Here is a 27,090-nt window from a genome sequence, read left to right on the forward strand (position 1 = left end):
ACTGAATTTTAATAATAATTGCCAAATAGGAAAATATTCTTTTGGTTCTAAAATGGTATTTTCATTAGCCTCTATTTATTGAAATATTAATCAAGTTCAAAATAATTAATATCTCCATCTTTTTACCATGGGGAGATGACGTAATGCAAGCAATGAGAAGTCCGGACAATTTAACTGAGTACTTTATATGTAATAGCCTTACTTCTAAGAAAAAGAACACAGCGTCCTTCTGGTTTGAGCAAGGACATCTCAGAGGGAAACTTTTGCAAGTAGATAGAAGTGGCTTTGGGGACATCTGAGACTTTGCCCTCCTGACATTTGCCTTGCCCTGAGACATTCTCACATAAACACTTTCTGCCCAAAGAGTCCAAAAAGTTGGACTCTGGTTTTAAACAGGGTTGTGCTTCCTTCGTGTGTGTTCGTGGTTCAATTTGAAGTGGAAAAATAAATTTAGAAAATTTTCCTTCATAAAACGTACTTTTCATTAACTTTAAATAATTAATATAGATGATAAGCCTAAAAACGGCCTGTTCTTCATGAAGGGGGTACAGAACATTACATGATTCAATGTTTATAATGATAAAAAGTAGCGTTAACGCAGAAAAAAAAAATCAGAAAGATTATTTAATACCACACCTTTTTTTTTCTTCATGAAGTGAGAGAGTAAACATGGTTGATTATTGAGCCTCCGCAGAGTATAACAGTCACTGAGAGTTTGCAGTCACACTTTCAGAGTGGAAATCCAGATTCCTCTAGTTCCGAGCTGTGTGGCCTAGGGCAAGTGACTGACCTCTCTGTGCTTCACTTTTCTCATACGCAAAATTTGGTTACTAATAGCAGTCCTCTCCAGACAAGAGAGTTAATTCAGGGAATATTTTTAAAATATGTCTGGCATGTATTAATAGTAAGGGTTTAATAAGCTGTGAACTGCTTGCATTATTTGATGAAGGATCCAGGTCTGGTCTGCAACAAGACTCAACATCAAAGTGTGAGCTTCTTTAGGGACAAGGATGTTACCTAATCTGGTTGTAGACTCAAGGGTGCCTAGCTTAGTGCTTTCCCAATTGGAGGCAGTCAATAAGCACTGATGAAGTTAATGTTCTCTTTGGTCTAGTTCAGATTCCATTATGTAAACACTCTGTAAACACCGTACTCTAAGAATAGTAACATTTTCATAGAGACTTTTGCTAATTAATTAGAATATATTTTGGCTCAATTTATTTTTATTGAATAAAATATTTATTTCTAGATTCCAAAATATTAGAAAGTCTAATCCTACCTGAGAAGGATGAGTGATTTCATGACGACAGAATGAATAAGAAGAACCTGAAGAGTTTATAATGAAATTGTCACCTAAGGATTAAATCCCTATGGTTCAATTATTTCTAGCAAAAATTCATTCAAATTATGAAGAACTATTATTTTTCCAGTCCTCTGAAACTCCTAAGCTCGTTGAAGGCATCAGTTTTGCCCACTACCCAAGGTCATTAGGGAGCCAAATCTCCCCAGAATGATGAAGCAATGGGATTCATTATTTATTTTACTTTACTCTTGAATGACTTAATATATTTTGTTTTGGGGAAATATTAAGTTTCCTTGTTTACAACCTGTAGGATAGCATACCCACGATATAGAGAGAAAGTTCTACAGTGTGGAAAACCATTGTATGATCAATTAACTTTCGCTGAATTTGGACTATTTACTGATTTTGAGCCTTGTGCCTTCATCTTTTTAATAGGGATGATAATACACATCTACGGAACATTGTGGGTTACAGATAATATTGGTGTGCTGGTGATTCTTCCTTTACCACTCTACTCCCATCTGGATCTATTGTCTTTTCTTCTCTGCCTTGCATTGTCCACCTGGAGTTTAACCCCTGTGGACTGCATCAATAGAGCTTTTTGTTATCTGGTTTTCCCTGACTGCACATGGGAGGAACCATCAGGAAGTCAAAAGTGGGAAGGAGGAAGAAATAACTCAATTTCTTTCTCATTCCCTTCCTGCTTCAATATAAACAGGAATATGTGCTAGATGTGTGCCTCAATGTGTGCTAGCGTGCCTGCATCCCTCCAAGGAGGACTCCTGCTGGGGTGTGTGTTGGGGAAGAAAGTAACAAGGGATTTTTTTTTCCTGGCTCCAGTTCTCACGGAGCTCTGGTGACAGTAGCCACTGCCCTTGGTCCTTCAGGCCTCAGGGTGGAAATTGGTTTCTGCACTTAGCCTCCAGGTGTGTCAGCTTCCTTGGCTGATTTCTTGAACCATGCTAGATGCTCTATCTTTTCAGTGAATTCCCTTCAGCTAAACTATCTGAGTAGAATTTTGTTTTATGCCGCATCTCTGACCCAGATAGTACTTATTCAATAAGGGTTGCAGTGGAGGCAGTAGCAGTCATAATAATTATTATAATAAATATTATTTTTGTTAAAGGCTTCAGATATTTGGGGTTCCCCATTGTTGGTGCTTAAAGGGGTCATTGAATCCCCCTCCTTCTGGATCTTGATTCAATTAAGGACTACACATATGTATCAGATATTAAAATTATTAGCATTACTGCAGGCAAATTTGGATTTGAGAATGTGGCTATGACAGGCTTTTCTGCTCCTTCCCTCTAAACTGAAATCCCTCAGATACAGCAGAACAGCAGGATAAACTTCTTCCCCTCTCCCCTTTCCAGACTCATGACCAGCCTCAGTATCCGTTTCTATCACAAAGAGAAGAGGATGCTTCATATAAACAGCTGGGCAGCTTCAATAACTCTTTTCATAAATTTTACCAATCTCCATTCACTCTCAGGTAGGGAGATCATCACAAAGTGCCCCTTAAAATGTTCTGTCCAGTCATTCAACCCTCCGCCTCAATCCTTTTCATCATGCTTGCTACTGCCTTGCAAGTATGTATGTATTCCAGACATCTCTGAGTCCCCTTAATTTTCTCCTCCCATTCCCAGTGCTTTCCATGGCTAAATATTAACATCATCTCCATGACTTTTAAAATATCTCAAAAATCAAATTTTCCTACAATCAAAAGTAGAAGAAAGAAATTGACTTGATTGCAAGGAACAGCAAAGAAGCTAGCAATGATACTTTGAAAATATTGGAGATCTGTTTTTAAAAATCTTCCAGAATTTTATTAATTTGTTCCCTGAATATAAATGACAACTTTGAGATGGTGCTGTGAATGGGAAGTGCATGATACAAGGAAAGCAAGTCATGGCTCTGACTTCCTTTTATCTCATCAACCACTATCAACCTAGTACCTGACTCTATCCTTTTTGCCTGGAAACTATAATAGTTTTGAGTTTCCCCTGTGAGTCTTTTCCCTATAAAATATTTGCATATGTATCTTTGTCATGTATATTTTATATTCATAAATTTTACAACAGTCTCATTAACATAATTATTTGTAAGCATATTATAGTTACCCACTCACCAGCTTAATAAACCTATATGGTTTGGGGGTGTTTTCAGAGCAGCCCAGAAATATCTATAATAATAATATTTTTTATTTGAAACCAAGCCCTTGCTGTGCCCTTAAAAAACAATTATTTAATTCCTCTGAGTTTTAGGTGTTTTATCTGTAAGATATAAACACTAATGTCTATCATAAGGACAATGCATGTGTTCAATAAACTTTGTTTTTCTTTGGGAATGAATATAAATATCCATTTTAAAATGCTTAGCACATAAGTGGCCATTATTTGATAAGTACTCAAGAGATGATAGTAGCTGTCATACTAAGAATTGCAAATGCATGTGCTCTGCCACCAGATGATATAAAGAAAATGTGAAAATGCAACCTGTAAATTCTCTGTAACTGCTTTTAACTTCCATAGAAGCTCCATCCAGATGAGCAGAGATGTGGTAAAACACAATTTCAAAATATGATTTTTATAGTGGATGTGCCATAAATCCAATTAATTCTATTTGTCCAACCTGAATTTAGGAAAATCCAGAGATATGGAGAAAATGAGAAATTGTAGCTAAATGCACCTTTATTTACAAAACATTCATTACAAAATTTTTCCTTTGTATGGAGACTTTTGGGACACCCTGTATGATGGACACAATGTATCACCTTAAGTGAGAAAACATTTTCTTCACCAAACATTAAAACATAATTTCTCCTAACCAACATATTTAATCAAAATTTGATAGCAGCTTGGCTTTATGACTAAGTATTACAAATGTAATGGATACTACTATATTAGTACTTTCACCCATTTCAATTAATCAACTAGACAAAAACACATTTCCAGAATGACAAAATAAAGGGTATATGCAGGATTTTTTTTTAAACTGTAGTAACATTTTTGCCCACCCTAGCATGTATTTTTTTTTTGTTTATTCTTTGAATGTTTATGGAAACTGGTATGTAAATAGTTTTCATGTTTCTTTTTAGGAAAAAAAATTATAATGACCAATTACCTTTAATTTTTACATTACCTGGGTCCTTGTATCAAGACATAATTACATATTACATGGAATTGTGGACAATGGGTTTCTAGTGATTTAAATAACTTCTTTTGAACTTCCTCTTTAGGGAAATATCCAGTCATTCAGATTTTAATCCTGTTTTGCCTTCTTTTACTTATGAGGCCTGAATCAATGGGGAAGGGTAGCTTAGATCTATATCTGGTGCTGTTCTCTGGTGTTCTTGGCTTCTAGTCTGCCTGGTTAGCATTTGCTCTGCTGTCACCTGCCATGACAAGTGCATCTCAGGGTCATTTCTCTCTCCTGGCTGGACATAGCCTGTTAATCTTCCTGCTTACCCAGCTGCATCTTGATTTTCATGGGAGCTACAAATCTCCGCCTTAGGTACCTTTATATCCACTCCAGGAAGTCTGCTGTGTAAGACTCATCTTCATTAGTACAACATGTCCAAATCATGACATCTTAGTTCTTAGTGATCAAATCTTAGCAATTTTTATACTCCCCTATTAGGGGCATGCTGGAAATTTGGAAATTTGAATACTGTTCATGCCATGTGGAAACTGAAGAATGTGGAAATAATAGCTCCAATCCAGGTATGAACTGCCTAAATAAACTGAGCCCAAAGTTTGCTTTGGCTCCCCAACAAGTTGATTCAGGGCCAAAGCCTAGGGCAGGGAGATCGGGACATTCTGTCTCAAAGAGATCTGCTAAGGTCTTAAATTTTCTTTTGCTTTACGTCTCCACTCATTAGTATGCCTGTGCTGAAGGGCCACGCTTTGAGCTTTTTACTTTCTTTCCTTTATAATGGTCAATGGAGTTCAGGAGAGTAAGGTTGTCTTAGTCATATGCAAGATATAGTATATCATTTTTATTATTATTCAAATAGTGTTATTCTGAATCTGACCCAGAGGTACTAGGACTTTGCTCTGATTTCAAATATTAGTGTAGATAATGGAAGGATCAAAAAGGGAACGTTATATGAGCCAATATATCTCTGGAATCAGAAATTAAACATATGTGCATATAAGCGGCCTTTGCTAATACATCTGCTTGAGCTAATTTTATTTAAACTAATCATCACCATTTAGTTGTTTATTCAATAACTCTTCAATAAACATTAGCTGTGCACACAAAATGTTGTGCAGATCTCCACAGGCGATATCAGGATGAGCTTGACAATAATTCTATCCTCAGATAGAAGTCCAATAGAAGAAATAGAAAAATTATAAAAGGAGGTAAATACTACCTGAGAGCCAGAGAAAACCACTATGGGCATTCAGAAGAGGAAAAGACTATTCTAGCTGAGGATATAATGAGCAGAGTCAAAGCACAGGTCTTTAGATTGGAATGGAATAGAATCATTTTTATCTGCCTTTTTGGGTAAAAATGGAATGCTTTTTTATCTTCCCTGTAATGAATTCCAATATCAAAATTTGTACCGGGTATTTTTGGATTTACTGAAAAACACTACATACATCTAATGATAAACTCCATTAAAATGTGACTTTCGTAAATACGTCCAGAGGGAGCCCTAATCATATCCCTATGTGATTTCTCTTTTTTTTTTCAGCTTATTATGGGGGTACAAAAGTTCAGGTTATTTATATTGTCCATGCCCCCTCCATCCCCCCGAGTCAGAGCTTCAAGCGTGTCCATTCCCCAGACAGTGCGCGTCGCACTCATCATGTAGGTATACACCCATCCACCTATGTGATTTCTTGATTAATGCTTCAGGGATGAGTCTCCCAAGGTTAGCCATTCAGGTATAAATCCTCCTTCTTTTGGGACTTTCTAGGAGGATAAGAAATTACTTTACCTCCACAGGTAAGTCTGGCTGTTTTGAAAATCAAGTAGTCATAAGAAATTTGGTTTGATTTCTCTTTTATTCTTTTGACCACAAAATGGAATTTATCGTGGCCATAAGAATTGCCACACTAACACAAAACCATAGACACAGACTCTCTCTGACAAAGACAGCAGGTGACTAGTGGTGTATTAGGATGTCAGATAGGCCCAGCAACCATCTCTGACCTTGGTTACAGATCCATTAGTTATAATACAGCTACAATTTAGAGTAGGCTTACAAGTTGAGCTTTAGTCAGTTCTTGGAATTCTAAAAGGCATACTTCTCTCTTAACTTCTGTGACTTCTCCAAATCTGGATCCCTAGAATTTGGCACAAGAAAATATAGTCCCACTCCCTATACCTTTAACGATTTCATACAATTATTACTAAGAGAAAAGTGTTAAGAGATTTGGATAAAAAATGAGTGTAAAGGTAAGGGTGAGAAGAAAAAACAAATAACTGTGAATACCTTTCCTTCCTCATGTCTAGGGACTTCCCTTAGGTTTCTCCAATTCAGGTTTGCACTGAAATATGATGACATTGCTGTACCAGGATCATCAAAACAGGTTGACATTGTTTTGTTCCTAGGGAGTACTCCTTTCTCTACCGTTTACCTTCCAACGTTGCTATGGATTTTGCTGAGCTTTCAGCTGAAGCATGCCACTTGGCCAAAGTTCTCAGAAGAGGTTCTATATAGCTTCAAGTTGTGTTTTTATGGGGTTTTTTTCCCCCTGAATTGTACATGGAACTTTGATTCTTCCCCACCTTAAGCATAATTGGGGTAATCCTATTATTTAAACTGGAACAATTTTGTACATGTCATTATTATTCTCCTTATTCCTCCCATTTCCTCACGTTTCCCTTGAATTGAGAGAGCACCAGGGAGTGAAAAGGGGAGGGGGGGGTGTCTCTTAACAATATGAGATGGGTCCATCTGGTGGAAGTCCCTGGTATTGTAGGTTATGTTATATAATGCGTGACTGAAAAATCCTTAGATACCTTTCACCACACACCATCTGCACTGGCATTTTTAGATCTGTGAATATGTCAGTGGGAATGATAAGACAGGGTCCTTCTCTCCCACTCCCCACATTTTATAACTTGAAACATAACTATATCAGGGTCTATTTCACAACTTGTGATTTATGGGATACACATTTTTCATCCTATCCCACAAGTCAAACCCTGGGCTGTGTGTAATAAACAATAAGATGATGTAACCCTTGATAAGAAAGTTTTTTTCCTTTTCTGAGTGCAAGAAGATTTGAGATAGGATCATGGAGGCTCTCAGAAAGATTTTCTCTTTTCAAGGTTTTTAGAGCCAACAGAATTCTATGGGGGCTAATGTCAGAGCCTGGGGCTTTACCCTCTTCCAAACTGATGGAGAAGAGTTTTATGTGCATTGATGAAAACAATTTTTATACTTGGGATGGGGGAGGGAAGATTTTGTGGCAATATCTCAGAATCTTCTTGTAAGGCGAGAGTGTAAGCTGCCAGGGGGTAAAACCTGTGTAAAAAATCTTACGTAGTTTCAACAGGTCATTTCAACCGTCTAGGTTGACGGGCCTACAACACTGACTGTGCATTACAATCATGTGGAAGATGGTTAAAAATATTCAAATGTGTGTGCCCCACCTGGGTTGGACTGGGACTAAAATCTCACTGGCTTGCATTGCAGAATAGAGGATTATAAGTGTGAAATAATGAAAACTACGGCAGTAACTCAGACAGGAGATCATTTTATCTTAGACATGACTGCTGGCAGAGAAAATGCTGACAAGCATTTTTTGCAATTAAGTATGAAATATTTTGAAGGTAGAACTGACAAGACTTTTTGATGGTTCAAATATAAGGTGTTAAGTCAAGGATCTGAGATAAGCTAAAATATAAATATGCAATATGAAATATTGGGATATAATGAGATTTATGAGATAAAAGTGCATACTAGGTGAAAAAACAATCCAAAAGATCAGTTGTTAATTTGGAAAAAAGGGAATTAGGGTGGAAAGAACACCAAGGGACCATTAGATGCTTATGGCTGTTGAAAAGTAAGAAATGAGGAAGAAACTGAGCTTGAATGTATATACAATAAATTCTCAAGAAATACGTGGTCTCCCAATTTACAGAAGGTTCACCTTTTCAGGCAATGATGGAACCAGTCCAGAGGGAGTCACTCATTCACCCCATTCCATGAGCAAGTATTTGTGTCATAATCAGACGATGGCTGTAGCCGTGTTTGAGAATCAGGGGTCCTGATTCTGTAATCTAACTAGGAACATCAATGAGCTGAGTCAAATCCCATGTGTGTTAGCAGAGCAGAGGCGGGAGTTGCAAAACAACCAGTGCCGTATAGTGCATAGACTTCAAAATATTTTGTATTGTTTACTTTAACCAGTAGCACAAACCACTTGAAGGCAACTACTGAAATCTTCCATGTCTGAGGGAGATAGCCTTTGTAATCTTCTTTTCAAAACCAGTCTGTTTGATTTTGCCTATTCTTAGATTTCATATAATTTCTTTTCCTTTTCTTTTCTGACATATTCTTCTTTTCTAACTAGAGAATATGAAGACCAAGTTAGATCCCAAACACAATGGCACTGAGGCAACTGAGTTTATTCTTCTGGGACTGACCAGTCAGCCCGAGCTGCAGCCCATCCTTTTTGTGGTGTTTCTCCTGATTTACCTCATCACCCTGACCGGGAACTTTGGGATGATTTCTCTAATCAGACTGACTCCCCGGCTGCAAACCCCCATGTATTTTTTCCTCACCCATTTAGCATGTGTGGATATTTTTTACACCACTAATGTCTCTCCTCAGATGCTTGTTAATTTCTTGTCTGAGAAGAAGACCATCTCCTACACTGGGTGTCTGGCCCAGTGTTTTGTTTTCGTGACTCTGCTCCTTACGGAGTATTACATGCTTGGAGCCATGGCCTACGACCGCTACATGGCAATCTGCAACCCCCTACGTTACAGCAGCAAAATGTCCAGGCCAGTTTGCATCTGCCTGGTGACTTTCCCCTACCTCTGGGGTTCCATGGTGGGCACAATGCAGGTAATACTGACGTCTCGCTTGTCCTTTTGTGGACCCAACACCATCAACCATTTCTACTGTGCTGACCCACCCCTCTTAATGTTGACCTGTTCTGACACTTACATAAAGCAAACTGCCCTGTTTGTGTCCGCAGGGATTAACCTCACAGGCTCCCTGCTCATCATCCTCGTCTCCTACGTTTTCATTTTCATCACTATTATGAGGATCCGTTCCAGTGAAGGGCAGCGCAAAGCCTTCTCCACCTGTGGCTCCCACCTGACAGCTGTCACTATGTTCTATGGATCCCTATTCTGCATGTATCTGAGACCAGCAAATGAGCGATCTGTAGAGCAAGGAAAAATTGTGTCAGTGTTTTGTATTTTTGTGAGTCCCATGCTGAATCCATTTATATATAGCCTGAGAAACAAGGATGTGAAACGGGCTTTGAAAAGAATGTTTATGAGAAATCTTGGTAAAATGGAGAAAAGTTCAATATCTACAGTCTCCCAATAAAAAAAAATGAGTCTTAAAATAATCAAAAAGTATCCCTCATTAGTTCTTAAATGCAATTCTCTGGAATAAACAATGTTTTCGTATATTCATAACTTAGGATCAAGTATCCCTCACTGGTTCTTCTTAAATGCAATTCTCTGGAATAAACAATGTTTTTGTATATTCATAACTTAGGATCAAGTGGAAGTCTAATGGAAATAAGGAATGTTAAATTTGTTTGGAAGTGATGATTGATAGGAAACACAACAACAGAAGTCAACTGTTTATGATTAAGCAGGGTCTCCTACTTGAGAATTTATTTCTGCTTGATTAGTTAGCAGATAAATCCCTCCTTTTACTTCCTAGGTCATCAATATTGAGCATCTCTTAGCTACTCTCAACAGCAAAGTGAAATAATTTACAAAATATTTTCTGAATAAGAAAATGATTTACATTCATGGGATATGTTAATAGTTTCTTTTAGTGAAAGCTGATTATTTTCTCAAAAGAAACTCAGATCTCTAATTTCAGACCTTGGTGAACTTTTATGGCTACTTATCTTGAATTTAAAACAATATCTACTTTATGATTTCAGCAAAGAACATAATATTTTACATGTTTTCTTGACCCTGTGATATGTTTCATTAATTTTCTTCAAACAAAACAGATTATCTTCTTAATGAGAGACACCCATTCTTGATTTAGAAACAAATTTTGCCAAATTTTGGATGTCTCTTAATTTTAAATACAGACATACCTTGGATATAGTGCAAGTTCGGATCCATATGGTATTTTTTTTAACAATTGATTCAATTAGAATATGCAAAAAGTTAACTAGTTTATCTTTTTTCTCTTTTCTTTGTTTCCAATATAAAGGAAACTTGAATTAAGAAAAAAAGATAACAAGAAGGAGAAAAGGAGGGGGAGAAAAACTGTTAGATAAAGAGTTTTAAGTAGTGAGTAGGGAGTCAAGGCAAATAATTACGGGCCTTCTCTGTGCAGATATGGGCCCCACAGAGGTTTTACCCAGGCTCATGGGAAAATTACTTGTCTAAATCCTATCCATCACACAAACTCCACACTCCTTGACAATCAGGCACACTGAAGGATCAGTATAACAAATAAAGATGAAGTTTATATGTTAGTTAGGCAGTTTGACACAGACAGAAAGGAGAAAGCAGATGAAGCCTTCAAATCTAGGAAATATTGAAAAATCAAAGAAGTAAGAGCTGCTTTCTCAATGTTATATCCTAAAGCTCATGTCGTCTGTCATATTTTGTTTCCTGATTTTTTCCTGATCCTCTACTACATAAGGAGAGTCTGGCTGCTAGTTTAATCCAAGTAGTCATGTGTAACTATCACAAACATACTGAAAAGCTTCTGACTCCTGGTTTTGTTTTTGAAGATATTAGAATAAATAGGTAATCAGCATATTTAGTAAAATAAAATGTAGTGACACTTGCCCTGCTAGTTGAGGGAATGTAGACCATTTCATTATGTGAAAAGCCATCTCAAATCAACCATTTTCAATATAACATCAGGTAGCTTTGCATCCAATGTGTGAAATACTGGCCAGACTTATACTTCTCTATTAGCAGAATTCCATGCTGGAAGAATAGAACACTGCCTATCAACACTGTGACAGACAATGTTGTAAATATGTATTTTAATATGGAACCCCAAAATTGGATCATATGAGAATACATCTAATCCCTCAACTAATAAACAGTGATTTTTTTGAGTTCTAAAGCATTCACTGACTAGATTTAGAATTTGTTAATGAAAAGAGCAGTAGGCAGGGAAGGAATTTAATTTTACTGAACAAATGTACAGTGGACTGTAGTCACTGTGGTAGAGCAAGATCCCTTCTGGTAATTCATGTCCCCACTCCTGTGATCAACATACACAAATACACACATACCACACACCACATGCATCCAATGGGCATTTGAGCCATTTCAGGCAAGCACAGTCCTTCCTAAAAGAAACATCCTTGCCTGTAATGCAGTCATTTTAAGTGTAACTAGCGATGGGTACATCATGTGGAAAGTCTGAGAAGAAGAATAAACTAATGGATAACTTGAGAAAGGATGGGAGTGGGGAGAGAGAGAGAGAGAGGGAGAGACACCTGGCAACACTAAGGCTAAGTCCTCATTGCAGGCCTATGTTAGCTGGAATCCACTTTCTGTCCCTTCATGCAAAAAGACCGAATACTTTATTACTATTGGTTTACTTTATGTAAAATGAAAGGTACAGGATACGGAATATCAGTTTATTGAAATGTTTATTTCAAAGGAAATAGGACAACTTACTCTAAAAGAATAAAACATTATCTGACAGATTACCCAGCTAGATATAAGAAGACTTTCTATTTCTAACATTGACTTTTCAAAATTGTGATTATTGAATATTTTCAGCTCCAGATGCCAGAAGCAACATTTTGTCTTCCATCACCTTGTGCCATTGATTGGAATGCTTCTTTCTTAATTTTAAGACTTTTATTAATGGCCTACTATGAAGTCATGGAGATGGATATAATTAGGTTTCTTTGGTTTCTTTTCTGCCAGAGCTCTCAGACTATGTTAGCAAACAAGACATTGTATTGTGATTTGTTTCTGTGAGTAAGAGCTCACTAGAGTTGTGCTATCTACAGAATCACAAGAAAATGCACGTGTAACTGTACGCTTTAGGAAGGACAAAGGAGAATATATTTGGGCTGTGTCTTGAAATATGAAGGTTTCTCCAGAAAAAAGAATGACAGGATGGACAAGACCATTGGCTGAGCAAGAAAATCATATGTTCTTAATATGCAATGTCTGAAAGGTAAAATAATGGTAAAATTATAATATTTGGGATCGATTTCTCACCAAAAACACTGAAAGCAAAATTATTCCTTAGGTACTTTTAATTGACCACTTTTTCATTTAGATGACAATTAGTCTTTCAATGATGAATATATGCCAGATTCGTACAAACTATATTTTATCCAATCCACACAAGTTGAAAACATTTATTATACACTTCTGTGGTCACTGTCTGTAAAGAAAATCTAGACCTGCTAGGGAGACATCTCAGTTAAACCTACCAGTCAAACTGAAACCTTTGAACTTACCGAAACCAAACTGTATTTAATAGCGACTCGTAAAATAGATATGTACAATTATTTGCCAAGGCACTAGGGAAATAATGTTCATCTTGCCATAGTTCCTTAAGGTTAAACCGCTTACTCAAGCAAAGATCAAACAACTTGACATTTTATATTCAAGAATTATGCAGAATACCTTTTTAAACCCAGAACCTTTAGGGTTCTTACTCTGTGTTTTTTCTTTCTATTTATCCTATTGTTTGTTACCATTATTTACTCAGCAGTCTGGATTTCTTGCCTAGGTTAGGAGCACTGGACTTCGGCACTTCATCAGGATTTATTCTGATATTTCTGTCTGGGGAATGACATAGTTTCTGAGCCTTGTTTCAGTCCCTGGAAATAATCTAGCTCAGCCTACTCCCCATGTCTTCTCCTCTGGAAGTTCAATCCCCATCCATGCAAGGAGCCCTCAAACATGGAAGAAGATGGAATTACTCATTTTGCCACTCAGCATTTCTCTGTCTCAGAAAATTTGTTACTGGGCTCTATACCTATGAACAGGGTATTGAAATGTAATATTTGGTTATTTTTGAACATTTCAATTCTGTGGAATAAGTGGGATTTATATGACAAGATTCTCCGGGATGCTTGGAACATTTGATCCAACTCCACTATCAGAAAAAAGCCTCATGACAATGAAACAGAGCCAGGGTAAATGCAGGTGGATTTGGTAACTTGCAAGTTCCCCTAGAGTCCTAAAATCCCATGGCTTGATGATTTTAAGTAGAGAAGTAAAAAGAGGATGTTTGAAAAATTCTGCTTAAGGAAGCTTTGACCTCCTTGTTTCTCAGACTATAGATGAGAGGATTCAGCATGGGGATGACCACGGTGTAAAACACAGACACCACTTTGTCTTGATCCATTGAGTAGCTGGAGCTGGGGCACAGACACATGAACAAGATTGTCCCAAAGAAGATGGTGACCACCATCAAGTGGGAAGCACAGGTGGAGAAGGCTTTGTGTCTCCCTTCTGCAGAATGAATCCTCAAGATGGCAGCAAGGATGTAGAGGTAGGAAACCAGAATCATCAGGAGGCAGCTCAGTTCATTAAAACTGGCAAAAGCAAAAATGACAACCTCATTGACGTGTGTGTCAGAACAAGAGAGTTTCAGGAGGGGTGGAATGTCACAGAAAACATTTGATGACATTTGAGTGGCAGAAAGACAGCTGCAAGGTGAAGCCAGTGTGAATGGCAGCATTTATAAAGCCTGCAAGATATGTAGCCAACACCAGGAGGGCACTGAGGTGGGGGAACATCAGGACCGTGTACAGGAGAGGCTTGCAGTTGGCCATATAATGGTCATAGGCCATCACGGCCAACAGAAAACACTCAATGCCAGCAAAGGAGCCAAAGAAGAAGAATTGAGTGGCACATTCATTAAAGGAAATGACTGGGTTCTCCACCCAGAAATTCACCAGCATAGTAGGGGCAATGATAGAAGAATAACAGACATCAACAAGTGACAAGTTACTGAGGGAAAAGTACATGGGAGTGTGGAGACATGAGTCGATCTTGATTAATAGGATCATTCCAAGGTTTCCTAAAACAGTGAGCATATAAACAACTGGGAACACCACAAAAAGAAGACATTAAGTTTCTGGATGATCCCTGAATCCCAGGACAATAAGTTCAGACACTGTTGTAAAGTTGCTCATATCTTGTCTCAGCATGGGTGATTCATTTGCTGGAATAAGAAAGAAACCATGATAGATGCTTCACTATAGTAACCACTGTGTTATCTATATGTATCTACATGTACTCCAAAAGATCATGTGTCAAAAACCTAAAATATACACAATAAAATTTATTTGAATAAAGAAAGAAAGAAACCAGTGAAATAAATTTTCCAAACAAACAAACAAACAAAAAACCTCAACAACCTGGAAAGTAAATCATTCAATAAGATTACTCCCAAGATGTTCTGATAACATGTATATTAAAAACTCTTTGTCTTCTTATTGAAGGAAAGAGAAAAAGATCCCTTAAGTAAACTCTAACCTATTTTATTTAAAATAAATATCTGCCTAGGTGTGTGTGGAGGATGAAGTATGAGGCAACAGATCAACAACGGAGAGTGCTGAGGGATTTTCTCTAATTGCACTAAGCAGTTTAAGTGGAGGACACAGCAAAGAAACAATTAAGTTTAACTAAGTAGATATGTAGTCAGATGAGTTGAGTAGAGGGACAATGAAACCATGGAATTTAGGGTGATTGACAGCATGTCATCATATGATGGACCATGGAATCTCAGCAGTGCAATGAGAAAATGTGGACATAAGAATAGTGATGAATGATAATGGGCCACTTTCCTTACATTGGTGATTAAGAAAAAGTTAAGGATAGATATTATAGTAGAAGAATTAGAAGGGAAATTGAAGGAGGACACAACTCATGATATAGTTTTGGACGTCTTTGAGAGAAACCTTAGTTAACAGTTGAAAGTGGAAGTTATGGGAATATGAGAGGACTGTTGAAGGTGGTTAGGATGTGATAAATTCTCCCTTGTGGTCTCTAATAAATTCTCCAGGGATGAGGTGGGGTCAGCTGGAGCATGCAGAATACTGATGTTCTCCTTCATGATTGACAATGGATGGTGGAACGAAAAAAAAAAGTAGGGACTAGACATTTACCTGATTGCAATTCATTATTTATACATCCTTGAAAATGCCATGTCATCAAAGAAGGCTGTTGTCTCATTACTCCAGTATTGACAGTTCCCCATCCCACTACAACAAGCAATATATGTGTAATTTAATTCGTTAAAAGTTTATTGAAACTTTGTGAAACCTTGGGAGGAGTAGAGATAAAAAGTTAAAGTATATTGATTACTACCATCAAAATATTCCAATGAACTCAAAAGTCATTAAAATATCTCCTCATTATTGCTGTGGTTCACATAATTTTACAATACCTGATACGACTCATTCGTGTATCTAATTTGATATTCTTGATATCCATGTGAGTGGAGGAGTAGTTTTATTTATTTATTGTAGATGCGGTGGCACAGCACCCAGATTTGCCTCTCAAGGTTGAAGTACTCCTTTCCCCAGTCAGTTTACAGTTGTATTCCAGCTGACAGTTGACAGCTGACTTTCACTCCTGGAGTCCCCCCTGCTAACAGGAATTGCCTTGTTCAAGTGCCCCTTCCCAGTGAGTAACCCACATCCAAAACCAACACTTTTTCCTCAATTTGGGATATTTGTGAGGGCCCACATCCACTCCAGAACACCATGTGGGATTGACTTATTCCTCTGTTGCAAATTCATCACAATTCGACTTATTCTGTGTAACCCTGCTTTCCTCACAACACTCTCCAATAACCTTCCTGCATACAAATATCCCCCCCAGAGTTTGTTTGCCCAAACAAAGACACCAATCTATATATAACAAAACTGAGCTTGAGATAACCTAAATATTGAAATTGAAACTTAAGCCCAGGTTAGTCAATTCTAAGTGTTTTGATACCTTCATCAGACACCACCTTCATCCACCATGTTGATTCATTAAATGAGTCCATGTATATATATTTAAGATGCTAGGAGATTAAGAAGTATACCTCATTTTAAATCATCTACTTTAGCACAGAGAAAGAGCTTAAGCAATCAGAAAAATTAATATGAAACTGTATTTTCTTCTGCATAACAAGATAGCAGACAACAGGATTCACAATACGTGTTTCTGTAAAGCCTTCTTTAAGGCTTCTTTCACATCCTTATTGTTTAAGCTGTAGATGAGGGGATTCAGCATGGGGATTATTACTGTATAAAAGACAGAGACAACCTTGTCTTGCTCCATAGAGTAGCTAGATGTAGGGCGCAAGTACATAAAGAGAATTGTCCCAAAGAATATGGTGACAGCCATGAGGTGGGAAGCACAGGTGGAGAAGGCTTTGTGCCTGCCCTCTGATGAAGGCATCTTCAAGATGGCAATGAGGATGCACAGGTAGGAAATGAGGACAATTGTAACACAGCTTATGACATTAAAACTGGAGAAAGCCATGATCACAATGCCATTGATGTGGGTGTCAGAGCACGAGAGTTTGAGCAGGGGTGGGGTGTCACAGTAGAAGTGGTTGATCCTGTTAGACCCACAAAAAGACAATCTGAAAGTCATTCCTGTGTGTATGGCTGCATTTCCAAAGCCTGCTAAAAATGAGGTCGCTACTAGCAAGAAGCAAATCCTCCTAGACATGAGAACTAGGTATCGCAGGGGGTTCCATATGGCTGCGTAGCGGTCATAAGCCATCATGGCTAGCAGGAAACATTCAGTCCCCAGGAAGGAGCCAAAGAAGTAGAACTGGGCAGCACATCCTTTAAAAGAAATGGTCTTATTCTCAGCCATGAGGTTCACCAGCATCTTGGGAGTGACAGAAGAAGAGTAAGAGGCATCAACAAAAGAGAGGCTGCTGAGAAAGAAGTACATGGGAGTGTGGAGACAGGGATCGATCTTAATCAATGCGATCATCCCCAAATTACCCACCATGGTGGCCAAATAGATGGACAGAAACAATGCAAAGAGGATGCCTTGTATATCTGGATTGTCTGAAAGTCCTAAGAGGATAAACTCTGCCACTTCTGTTTGATTTCTGCCTCGGACTTCTTTCATACGTCTGATCATTTGAGCTGCAATAAGAGAGAAGATGGAACATCCAGTCTGGTCAGATGAATACACAATGGAGCTATAAATACATTTTTAATGAAGCATAAAAATTCTAACAGAAGAGTGAAAAACGAAAGGCATAGAAAAAGTATGCTGGACTTGATGTCAAGTAGACAAATTTGTATCTGAGTACTAGGTGTGCTGCCTACTAACTAATGAACTTGAGGCAAGTGATTTAGCATACATTAACTACAATCACTTCTGGCATTAACTTTTTATTGGATAATTAAAATAAATTAATAAGATATGACTTTCTTAATTATTTATGATAAATAAAGTATTAGAATTGGTACATGAACATACCCTCCAGACACAACTGGAGAAAGTTGACAGACTTAACTCAGTGCTGATGGAATGAATTTAAAATATTGAAAGTTAAAAAAATGAATCAACCGGTAGCAGACAAGGAAAATAGCTGAATCTCTTGGGGTGGGGAAGGGACAAGCTTCTTTAAAAATTTATGGCTAAGGAAAGGAATAAAGGATATTCTCACACAGCCAGTATGATTCTAACCTCACCCTGATTTCCCAGAATTAACATCTACAAAGAAAAAAAAAGGATCAGTTAAGTTTTTAGAATTTTCAATAATTCACTCGAATATTTAGAGACTCATACTGTAAAAATCTGCAGACAACCCTGATGAAGATGACAGAACTAGCCAAGGCAGTGAAAATCCCTCACACTCAGATTCACAGGCTCACGAGAGAACCAGAAAACACCAGAAGTGACAAGTGGAAGTTTTCAGCCAACATCCTGACTCCGGGGGATAATTTAATAGCGAGTAATCAAAATGGAAATAAAATTCACCCCTAGCAAGGCATAATGAAACCAAATATAGGGAAAGAAAAGCAGAGGAAAAAAAAAAAAAGAAAACTCAGAGTTGATGCCCAGACCAGATCTCCAAGTTGCCGTTTAGCCACGGCACAGTGGAACGCTCCTCCACTTCCTCTCAAGCACCTCGCCCCTTCCGTGACTTCAGATTATGGAATAAGAGAGTAAATTTTACCAGGCTAGCTGTCAAAATGTAGCTCAGAAGGTAGCCCTTGTCAATAACAGACGTGAGGACTAATACAGAGCACTTGGTATTGTAATTCTCAGAGTTTCAGTAATACTCTAGAATACATTTAACTGCATTAAAATCAGCCATATACCTCCGTAAGAGAAAATATAATTACAGCTGCTGAAAACTATCTTTCTTAGAACTCACATGCATTAACTTGCAAGATAGTAAAAATATCTTTTTTTTTTTTTTTTTTTTTTTTTACATTTCACACTGTGAATTACATGCTTCTGTCTCCCCCCTATTCTGGCAAATACATTTCCTGCTTTTCTGCAATATTTCCCCTGGCTCTGCTGAGATTTTTCAGTCAACCTTGTAGCCTAGAGATTCTTGATCTGGGTTTTCAATTTCTAAGAGTTTCTGAAAGTAATACTTAAATTTCTGGAGATATTTCTGGTATTTAAAAAGACCTTAAAATCATACTATTTATTGCTGCTTATATTCCTCCTAATGACTTATAAATTTTGGAATTAAAAAAAAAAATGGACGTAGCATTTGTTTAACACACTTTCTTAGCCACTCAGTGCTTTTGCAACTTCAGGTCGGTGAGTGATTGATGAAATTAACAAGATTGTGAATATTTCGTCAGGTCAGTAAGTTAAATGGACAGAACTCTTTATATTTTTTGCTTACCTTTTATAACTATTCAACTTCTATTTGACTGCTTTGCTTGCTCCTGTCCCATGCCTAAATTCACCAAAGGAAAAAAAGCAAACAAAAAGAAAACCTTAAATCTTTTTTCTTAGCAAAGGCACTCACTCTAATTCTCCCAGGTTGAGCAGGAAGAATAGTTGGAATGGTCTTTAGAGAACATCCTTTATAGAAGTAGGAAAACTGAAACAGTTTTCAGCTTCCCTGTGATAAGAAACTTATCTGTATTCAGCAGAGATTGAGTCTTTCTTTCTTTCACTTTTCCTTACAGATGAGTATCCCAATGTGTTATATCAGGATAAAATGCATTTCAAAATCTAGGGTATATTGCTGCAATGCCGTTGTAACATCATTTGCAGTTATTTCCAATTGTAGAGTCTTCAGAACAGATTGAAGTAAACATCCTAACTTATTTTAAGTAGAATGCTTTTTTGTTCTTTGGTATCTGGGGACTGTATTCCTCATGTCACCTCATTGTAATCTACTTGCTTTTCCCCTCTGACATTAAGAAAATTGCAGGTCTCTTTCATATTTTTCTCCTTTACCCTTGGGACACCAGGGCCCAGTGGAGAATAAATTTTGAGGCCCGTATTACTAACAACCATTAAATATCCTTCTTCTGTCTCCCCTGACAGCTGGAGATCCGGTCCCCTATGGAGAATCTAAAGAATCCACAAAATAGCAGATTAGCTCTGCCTCTGGCCCCCGGTTCTATAAGGTGTTAATATAAGAAGTTAGGCTACCTGGATGATGGTGATGGAGTTGAGTGGAGGAGACATGGAGGTAGAGAGAACAGGACTCTCTTGTCTTGGAATCCTAACTCTGCAGCTCATTGATTGTGTGACCTTGGGAATTTCACTAAATCTTTGTGCCTTAGCTTTTTCATTTCTGATGCCTACCTTATACGGTGACTATGGAGACAAAACAAATTAATGAATGTGAATTGCTGCATCTAATACATGTAATCAATAAATAAGAGTTTTTCTCACCCTGATACTCCTCAGTGTCTGGACTAAGAAAAAGTTATCAGCTCATATAGCCTAGTTGAAGACATGAGATGACCTATTGCCCAAATATATCTTCCATACCTTCTGTATAAGAGACACAGATTCTGCAACAAGTTGGTCAATAGCTGTGTCAATATCTGTATCATTTGCATTATTTATGATACTTTGAGAAGACACTATAATTAATCTGTCTCTCAGTACCATTTTATCAATGCAATTTGCACTAAATCCTGGGGGACACAAAGATTTAAAAGATGTTTTATGTCCAGGAATTCAGACAAGAAACATTCACATTATGCTGGTTAAGTCTTAACTCTCTGCCTTTTTATATTGTTACCTTAGAGGGAAAATACAGTAGGTTCCTATCAACGAAGAGTCTAAAACATAAGTAGCAAAAAATGAAGATTTATTTAATACATAAATAAGTAACTTTCACTTAAGTATAAAATGTTATATGGGAACAAGTTGATAAATTAAATGAAATTAAGGTTTGTGCAATTGGAGTGTGGATGGAGGTTGGGAGAGAGATCCCACACGGCACAAGGAACAGTGGTAAGGTACAAATAATTTCAGAAATTTAGGTAATAATAGAGTGGTAAAATGAGAATGGACATATCCAACAGCTCCCAGAGTTTCCCTGTATCCCTTTGTATTTGTTTTTAAATATAAATAATTTTTTTAAACCATTATAGCAATGCATCAATGCCACTCCATAGAACATGGAATGTATCATACTTTTTGAAAGAACTTTAAGGCATCAGCAAAAAGGCCTTTGTCAGTCACCCCTAAAATCACATCATATAGGCATCTTTGGGCTGCACAAAACGGCCCATTCAGCACTTATGACTGATTCAGTCATCTCTGGGGTGTCCTTAGAAAATCCCCTTGTGTTTCCTTCTTTCATCATTAAGGTTGAAGGAAGAGAAAGTGAAGTTCCTTAGAGGATGATAGTTTATCAAATCTTTGAGTCCCCTGTGAGTGCAGAAAGCATTTCACCATAACTGCTTCTGGGAGTTGTCTGTGACTCTGACACTTAAATACTTTCTGCACAGAGGAGCGAGGGTGGGATGAGTAAGTAGCTCAGAGAACTGCAGGAGTAATTCATCATCTTTGGGTTCTTTTCAAAATATGTGTTCAATGTAATCCATCAAAGAAGAAGAACATTCAACATGTCACCAAAAGATAGAAAACAGGTGAGGTCATGGGTCAGTATGTAGAAAGTGATGTGACATATTGGGGCAGAGCATTACACTACCCAGTGTTCCTTTGAGTGTGCGTTCTGCCTGGCACAAGGTTCGTGCCATTTTAATATGTTAAAAGGAGACACAGGTCATCTGGCTTTTAGGTATCTCATTGTATGTCTGAATTTAGAAAATTCTAGAAATGAAAAGTTCTATAGAATTTGTGTTCTCCACCCCACGTATTTCACAGATAAGGAAGCTACACCTAATGTAGCAATACACCAAGATCAAAGTGCTAATTAGTGGAAAAAATATAGGACTACAACAAGGATCTCCAGACCTTTACTCCAGTATTCTTTTCGTATACGCTTGAAAAACAGGTGATACATTGAAATCTAAAATATATTTTCCCTATATTTACCTCCTTAAGGTAATACTTTTGCTAGACAGTGTATTCTATTTGCTATGGAATAAGCATCAAACATTTTTTCTAGGAGTTACAAATGCACACTCATCTACTGAATGTAAATATCTATACTTACACACATTGGCCAAATACACTAAGCACTTAGCACATCACAGTCATTGAATTCAGCACTTTGTAAATATTCTAACCAATTTTTACAGAAAGTTATTAATATTTAGGCACTTTAACTTCAATTGCAGATGAAAAACTATGACGCCAAGGAGATGAGTATTGTGCTGGAAATCATTAGTACTAAATGGTAAAGCCTGAATTTGTCCATACAGCATAAAAGGGAACAGGCAGGGTAATATATGATTAGTGAAGCACCTTCTCATACATTGCCCGGAATCTATAAAGGAGGCGAGAATGATTTTCTAATCACATTTTCTGATTGAAGAAATGAATTGACTGGCACATACCCAGCTGCAGATTCGAGAGCTGATGGCTGGTGCTGTGTCCTTACAAGGTAGCTCTTACTCCTCTAAACACTGCAGTCTGGTGTCTCCTGCATTTCAGTGATTGACGTCTGGGTCTGTTTCCTCATCTATAAAATTATAAAGTCAGCCAAATGAGTCCTTCCATTTTCAACGATAGGATTATTTTTTCTGTTGCTAAAGGGGATGAACATACTGACAAATGATTGCTCTCTCTCTCTCTCTCTCTTTTTTTGTTTTATTTTGTTTTCGTTTTTCCTGATGCATTATTTTCAAATTCCTACATGAAGCAGTAGGGGGAAAATGAACACAGCACTTTATGGAAAATTGATAGTTCCAGAGTTGGTGGTTAATTCTGCAACTAACTCACAGGGTGACTTTGCAAGTCCTCTCAGCCCAGGTTTTTGTTTCCTCATCAACCTAACCTATGAAGTGATGTCTGAATTCACACGTAGTGAGAATTAGCTGAGCTGGAGTAGGAGCAAGTACTCTGTGTTTTTTTTTTTTATTGTTTTTAGCAGCTTTGTTGAGGCATAACTGACATACAATAATTTGAATGTATTTAAAATATAAAATTCTAATTTTTTATATATGTATATACCTACCCTTGAACCCATCATCATCGTCAGGAGAGTAAACTAATCCAACCATCCCCACATGCTTCCTCGTGCCTCCTGGTACTCCCTCCCTCCTGCTCCTCCTCACACACCTCTACCTAGGCAGTCAGTGATCTGCTTTCTGTCAGCATTGATTATCCTGCATTTTCTAGATTTTTACAAATGGAATCATGGAAGATATACCTTTTTTATCTTGCTTTTTTTCTCTCAGCCTGATTATATTGAAATCCATCCATCATGTTATTAATACATGTATCAATAATCTGTTTCTTTTAATTGTTGAAAAGTATTCAATTTTATGGACATACCACAACTTATTTATCCTCTCACCTACAGATGGACATTTAGGTTGTGTCCAGGATTTTTTTTTAAATAGCTGGATCATAAATGTGCTATGTATATGTTTGATTATATAAGAAACTTCCAGAGTGTTTTCCAAAGTGGCTGTACTATTTTTCATGCCTGCCAACAATGATGGAAGTTTTAATTCCTCCACTTACTTGTCGACACTTAGTATGGTCAATGTTTTAAAATTTTTACCACTTTAATAAATATTAAATTTTAGTATCTAGTAGTAATATTTCATTGTGATTTTAATTTATATTTCCTTAATATGAATATTTGAGGATTTTTCATGCATTTATTTGCTATTCATATATTTTCTTTGGTAAGTATTTTGAAATCTTTGGCTATTCTTATTGGACTGTTTGATATCTTATTACTGAGTTTTAAAATTTCTTTATATATTATGGGTACGATTTCTTTAAGTTTTCATATATATGTTTTCAAATAATTTCTCCCAAGCTAGCCTTTTTATTCTGTTTTCTAATAGACATAATGTATGAAATGATTCACATGTACATAGCATATTAAGCATGTGTTGAAAAGGAATAGATATAACTACAAACCATTAACTTTTGAAACAATAAACCATATTATTAGAGACTCTTTTTGTTGTGGTTGATTATATTCTATGTGGAAATTGAAAGATGAAGGAATGTTTTCTGTTATTTTTTAATCCTGATATTTAGGATAATCTTATTAATGTCCACAACCACATGAAAGACACATATTACTACTCTGCTGTCTCTTATTTTTAAAGCAGAAAATTAATTAAAGAAGAAATAGTCTGTTCTTTTCCCTTTAGGTTTAGGTAGAGGATGCTACTTCTTTCTTTTTTTTTCTTTTTTAAAATTTTTTATCTCAGCATATTACAGGGGTAATAATGTTTAGGTTACATATATTGTCTTTGCCCCACCCGAGTCAGAGCTTCAAGCATGTCCATCCCCCAGACAGTGTGCACTGTATCCATTAGATGTGAAAATACCCATCCCCTCCCCCCGCATCTGCCCAACACCTGATGAATTTTATTACTATACGTACACTTAAGTGCTGATCAGTTAATACGAATTTGATGGTGAGTACATGTGGTGCTTGTTTGTCCATTCTTGTGATACTTCACTTAGTAGAATGGGTTCCAGCTCTATCTAGGATAATAGAAGAAGTGCTAGGTCACCGTTTTCTTTAGTGGACTAATAAAATGTGGTATATATATACCATGGAGTACTACTCAGCTACTTATTTCTAAATTACTTTGTATTTTATTTTAGTTTGGTTTGATTGGATTTGGTTTTGCCCACTGCCCTCTTAAAATTCTGCAATTGATCAGATATTCATCCAAAAAAAGAGATAAAAGCCTAACAAAAGCATGCTCCTATGTGACCACTGAGTTGGACAATACTTTCTCTATTCTCCCTGAGTGAGGGATCTTTGAATTTTAACGCTGAGCTGAACTATGCAATAGCTTCTGGTTAGGGAATAAAATTGTCCAAAGACACAGCTGCATCTTCACCTGATTATGCCCCATGTCTCACCCTGAATGCTTCTTAAGATCAGGGAAACCAAAGGACTAATTCTGTGGCCATCCATGATTGACGGGACAAGAAAAACAAAGACAGGTGCAAAAATAGAGATTTAAACTCCATCAAATCACATATACACCAGAAGGCAATAAAGTGAAATGGACTCTAGGGTCAGGCAGACCGTGCTGTGTTATTTACTGGCTGTTGACTTTGTTAAGGTTATTTAGTATCTAGCCTTGTTCTTTTCAGATATAAGATGGAAGTGGTAATGGCACCTACTTTATAGAGTAGTTGTAAGTATGAAATTATGTAACACATTTAAAGCATTCAATGAATTATGGCATATAGTAAATACTCAGTAACTTCTGGCTTTAAAAAGTTATTATTTTCTACTGCCTTTTCTTATATTCTGACCTTCTGCTCTAAATATTTTACTTTCTGTATGTGAATGTGATGTGTTATACTCTGAGATCTTTAGGTCATTCATTTTCTTATCTATGCCCCTGCAATGAAAATTAATGTTTATCTTCATTTACATTTGCTCTGTTTTAGAAAGAATGAAGGAACTCTCAAAACTACTTTTCTTTACTAATTAATGTGATGCATAATTGTACTGACCGGGTCAAACGTTTGGTGCCTTGTGATAAACAACTTCAGAGCACCAACGTCATTGAAAAAGTGGAACTTGCCATTCCCAGGAAGCTGACGTCTTCTCCTGTTGTAACTGTGCATGAACAGAGGAGTTATCCCTATTGGTCATAGAATCTAATTAATGGAAGGACTTTTAAGAATCACCCCCAAACAAAGCCAGACATCATTGGCATATGATTACTTATCTTTAGTTTGAATATTTTCAGTGACAGGAAATTTACTACACTCATCAATAAACCAAATCCAGGTACACATACCCTTGGAGCAATGGATAAAGAAAATCACTCAGTGGTGACTGAGTTTATCTTTATGGGCATCACACAGGACCCTCAGCTTCAGATCATCTTCTTTGCCATCTTCCTCGTTGTCTACCTGGTCAATGTAGTGGGCAATGTGGGTATGATTGTCCTGATTGTAACAGACACTCAGCTTCACACACCCATGTATTTTTTCCTCTGCAACCTCTCCTTTGTCGACCTGGGCTACTCCACGGCCATTGCCCCCAGGATGCTGGCTGACTTCCTAACAGAGCACAAAGTTATCTCCTTCTCCAGCTGCGCCACCCAGTTTGCCTTCTTTGTAGGTTTTGTGGACGCCGAGTGCTACGTCCTGGCTGCCATGGCCTATGATCGTTTCGTGGCCATCTGCCAGCCCCTGCACTACAGCACCCTCATGTCCAAGCGGGTCTGCTTGGCTCTCATGCTCGGCTCTTACCTGGCTGGTCTGGTGAGTTTAATCGCCCACACTTCCCTCACCTTCAGCCTGAGTTACTGTGGCTCCAATATCATCAACCACTTCTTCTGTGAAATTCCACCACTGTTGGCCCTCTCTTGCTCAGACACCTATATCAGTGAGATCTTGCTCTTTAGTCTGTGTGGCTTCATTGAATTCAGCACCATACTCATCATCTTCATCTCCTATGCCTTCATTCTCATTGCAATCATCAGAATACGCTCAGGTGAAGGCCGCCTGAAGGCTTTCTCCACCTGTGGGTCTCACCTGACTGGCGTCACCCTTTTCTATGGCACAGTCATGTTTATGTACCTGAGGCCAACGTCCAGCTACTCCCTGGACCAAGACAAGTGGGCTTCTGTGTTCTATACTGTCGTCATCCCCATGTTGAATCCTTTGATCTACAGTTTGAGGAACAAGGATGTAAAAGCTGCTTTCCAAAAACTAATTGGGAAAAGATCTCAATAATAATTTAAGAAAATGCAAAATCTGTTTTTACCACAATTAAATGATAGTGGCAAAAGGATGATGGCAGGAGATAAAAGATGCAAATAACTTTCCAATAAATACTACACAAGGTACCATCTCCTTGCTGAGTGAATCTTAAATTCTGAAGGGTTTTCTGTAATCCTCAAATCTACAACCTGGAAGGAATATAAATTCAATTACTGTTTGTGAAAGACACACTGAGCAAGATTCACTAGTTTTTTTTTTATTATTTAAAGATTGTTTATATATTGATTGGAAATTAAATATTGATTAGAATTTGGGTCAAGACTTGATAGGAGAAAGAAATAGTAAATCACTCTAAAGTAAATTTT

General features: G+C 37.3%; 3 protein-coding genes across 3 annotated transcripts; 2 read left to right on the top strand and 1 right to left on the bottom strand.

Moving 5' to 3' along the window:
* The first annotated feature begins 8,840 nt into the window (after positions 1-8,840).
* LOC138384977 (olfactory receptor 5M11-like) lies at positions 8,841-9,824 on the top strand. Its single transcript, XM_069470616.1, has one exon. It carries the CDS (start codon positions 8,841-8,843, stop codon positions 9,822-9,824), a length of 984 nt encoding a protein of 327 aa, XP_069326717.1.
* Positions 9,825-16,612: 6,788 nt separating this feature from the next.
* Positions 16,613-17,566, bottom strand: LOC138384492 (olfactory receptor 5AP2). The gene has a single exon (XM_069469998.1). It carries the CDS (start codon positions 17,564-17,566, stop codon positions 16,613-16,615), a length of 954 nt encoding a protein of 317 aa, XP_069326099.1.
* Positions 17,567-25,804: 8,238 nt separating this feature from the next.
* On the top strand, positions 25,805-26,737 carry LOC138384493 (olfactory receptor 5AR1). Its single transcript, XM_069469999.1, has one exon. The coding sequence runs from the start codon at positions 25,805-25,807 to the stop codon at positions 26,735-26,737; it is 933 nt and encodes a 310-aa protein (XP_069326100.1).
* The last annotated feature ends 353 nt before the right edge of the window (positions 26,738-27,090 follow it).

This window comes from Eulemur rufifrons, chromosome 6 (assembly GCF_041146395.1).
Source record: "Eulemur rufifrons isolate Redbay chromosome 6, OSU_ERuf_1, whole genome shotgun sequence".
NCBI lineage: Eukaryota > Metazoa > Chordata > Mammalia > Primates > Lemuridae > Eulemur > Eulemur rufifrons.

Bases quoted from the DNA above. Each gene is read 5' to 3' on its own strand.
- LOC138384493 (XM_069469999.1), top strand. From the start codon at position 25,805: ATGGATAAAGAAAATCACTCAGTGGTGACTGAGTTTATCTTTATGGGC.
- LOC138384977 (XM_069470616.1), top strand. From the start codon at position 8,841: ATGAAGACCAAGTTAGATCCCAAACACAATGGCACTGAGGCAACTGAG.
- LOC138384492 (XM_069469998.1), bottom strand. From the start codon at position 17,566: ATGATCAGACGTATGAAAGAAGTCCGAGGCAGAAATCAAACAGAAGTG.